This window comes from Carassius auratus, unplaced genomic scaffold (genome assembly GCF_003368295.1).
Source record: "Carassius auratus strain Wakin unplaced genomic scaffold, ASM336829v1 scaf_tig00057874, whole genome shotgun sequence".
In the NCBI taxonomy this organism is placed as follows: Eukaryota; Metazoa; Chordata; class Actinopteri; order Cypriniformes; family Cyprinidae; genus Carassius; species Carassius auratus.
In genome coordinates, this window is record NW_020527428.1 from 10,001 (window position 1) to 12,500 (window position 2,500).

General features: G+C 39.9%; 1 protein-coding gene across 4 annotated transcripts in view; it reads left to right on the forward strand.

The window, feature by feature from the left end:
- The window catches only part of LOC113090688 (uncharacterized), a 9,477-nt gene that overhangs the window by 4,854 nt on the left and 2,123 nt on the right, over window positions 1–2,500 (forward strand). For all 4 annotated transcript variants that reach the window (XM_026256322.1, XM_026256323.1, XM_026256321.1 and 1 more), the window contains 3 exons: window positions 1,783–1,881; window positions 1,975–2,183; window positions 2,284–2,393. In XM_026256322.1, the coding sequence (XP_026112107.1) occupies window positions 1,783–1,881; window positions 1,975–2,183; window positions 2,284–2,308 (333 nt within the window). In that variant the 3' untranslated portion in view covers window positions 2,309–2,393. The remainder of the gene's footprint in view (window positions 1–1,782; window positions 1,882–1,974; window positions 2,184–2,283; window positions 2,394–2,500) is intronic.

The window sequence follows — 2,500 nt, forward strand, 5'->3', positions numbered from 1 at the left end:
CCCTGCTACACTACACCGTTCCTGTTTGCCTTTCACCGCACTAGATCAACAGCGGACGCCATCTCACCTCGCTCACCTGGGTCTCATTTATAAACCTTGCATACGCACAGATACTGTGTAAATATATACACACCGTACGGACATTATAAACCATGCATACAAACACTTTTTCATGAAGTAAACAACGACTTTAAACTCTGTTTTCATGTCGATCTACACATTTACATTAAATATTCCACTAGTATTAAAAGAGATTAACACTGAAATTACATCATTTTACGAACAACATAATTGCATAATTTCATTAACAATAAACAATTTTCCTGTGACATGTTATTTTTATTAAAGTGAGGAGTGCTATAGGTGCACAATAATTAATCTTCCAACTAAACTACAGACCACATGTTATGATAAATATATTAGATGATGAACACTTACTGTGATATTACGCCGCTGCTGGATTACTGTAGAAGCAGCTGCACGGAGGAGTTAATGTGTGTGAAGTCATCTCTACTACAGTATGAAATATTCCACTATATCTGAAGGACATATCTAGGAGAAAACTGTAAGATTTGCATGTTTCTTCTTTACAATACTTTATCAGTGACGCGCCGAATCAGACAATACACTGCAATAAATGTGTGTTTATCTGTTTCCCCTAAAATAGCTCAAATATGTTTATCTTATCAGCAACATACATTTAACTTAAAATAATCTAAATTCTATTTGGCCAGTGTAAAAGAATTAAATCATTTTAAAATATCTGAGAATTCTCTAAAACCATTTTTAATGGATATTTTCATATATTTATTCTAAAACACAGCAGGGATAGTATTTCCCTCTGTCTCTGTGTTAAACATGGTGTCACGTGTAAATGATATGCAGATGAGGTTATGAATATTAAAACAAGGCGTGGTAAGCTCCATATATGGTGATTCTGGGAGGAGTCGAGTGGAGATGTACACAATCTTCCCCTGACTGGGATCTATGAAGAGATTTTTCACAGGTTCTGGCCTGCGCATGGTTTTATATATCTGAAAACTTTTGGGCACACGCCAAATCTAGCTTTTGTGCCTATGTAAAATTTTAAGATGAAATCTACAGAGAGTTTTATAAATGAGACCCCTGGACAGTCAAAATACACACGTGAGAATGCTGTTCACCTCGGTGTGCATTATTTATCCAATAATTCAATGTTCCCAATTATTCCTTACTTAAGAAAGTTCACCTGAGTCCCAGGGTCCTTGCTGAATTCTGCCGCTGTACCATTGAGAGCATCTCAGTGTGGTCCAGCAATCACTCCGTATCTAATTCTATAAATATCATTGCACTACTGTCATTTTGCATATAATACATTGTTCAACAATATATTTGCACAAATGTATTGTTTTATTTGTATAAATGTTTTTATTAGCACTGTTCTCACGATCCTGCTATTCATAATGTATATATATAATCCTTCATTGCTCTGTTCATAATGTCATACAATCCCTACATTGCATTCTTATTTATATTCTTTATATACTCTGATCAATACTGTACACTGTACATTCTGTATATCATAGCTTCACTTACTCTGCACTTATATGTATATAAAACACTGTATTCTTGCACTTCTGGTTAGATGCTAACTGCATTCATTAGCTCTGTACTTGTTCTCTGCAGAATGACAATGAAGTTGAATCTAATCTAAACTAATGGAATAGTTGAGCTGTTGGTGTAGTGCACGGGTCAGTCTCTGTCGTCTCCTGTGAGAGTGTGATGCTGATCTTCTGTCTGCAGGTGTTTGAGGAGCTTCAGATCAGACACTGGCATCAGAGACGAGACTTTGAGCTGCAGCAGGACACAAGGATCAGTGACGCTCTGTGTGAACGGTGGACGGTCAGTGTGTGTGTGTGTGTGTGTGTGTGTGTGTGTGTGTGTGTTTATAACCATGTGACGTGTGTATCAGTAGTGTGTGTTATTGTCACACAGAGCTTGTGTAGTAAGTGCAGCAGACGCGTCGCTGATTTGTGCTCAGAGTTTGTCCTGAGCGTCACCGCTGGCTCCGCCCCCTCCACAGTCCAGGCCCAATCAGTGCTGCAGAGCATGAAGCTCACCGTGGCCAATCAGATGCAGCAAGAGAAAGACACGCCCACACACACCTGCGCACACTCCGAGAGCAGCTGCAGCGACGCAGACAGGTGATGCATTACACCAGTCACATGCAGAATACTGACGAGCATTATGGGATGTGTGAAGAGCATTATGGGATGTGTTGAAGAGCATTATGGGATGCTGCAGGTGTGGATGGAGGATGAGGCTTTGACTCGCGCATGTCTGGATCACTTTGGAGAACAGCAGCGCGAGGTTGTCACGGCAACGGTTTCCAGGTGTTCAGATATGCAGATGAGGTGAGTCTGTGATGCACACGATTTCAAAATAAAAGTTTCCGCCTGGTGCCAAATATCACTATTCTATGGATTTAACCATCGTTTAGTCGCGCTGTAAAGTGAAGCGT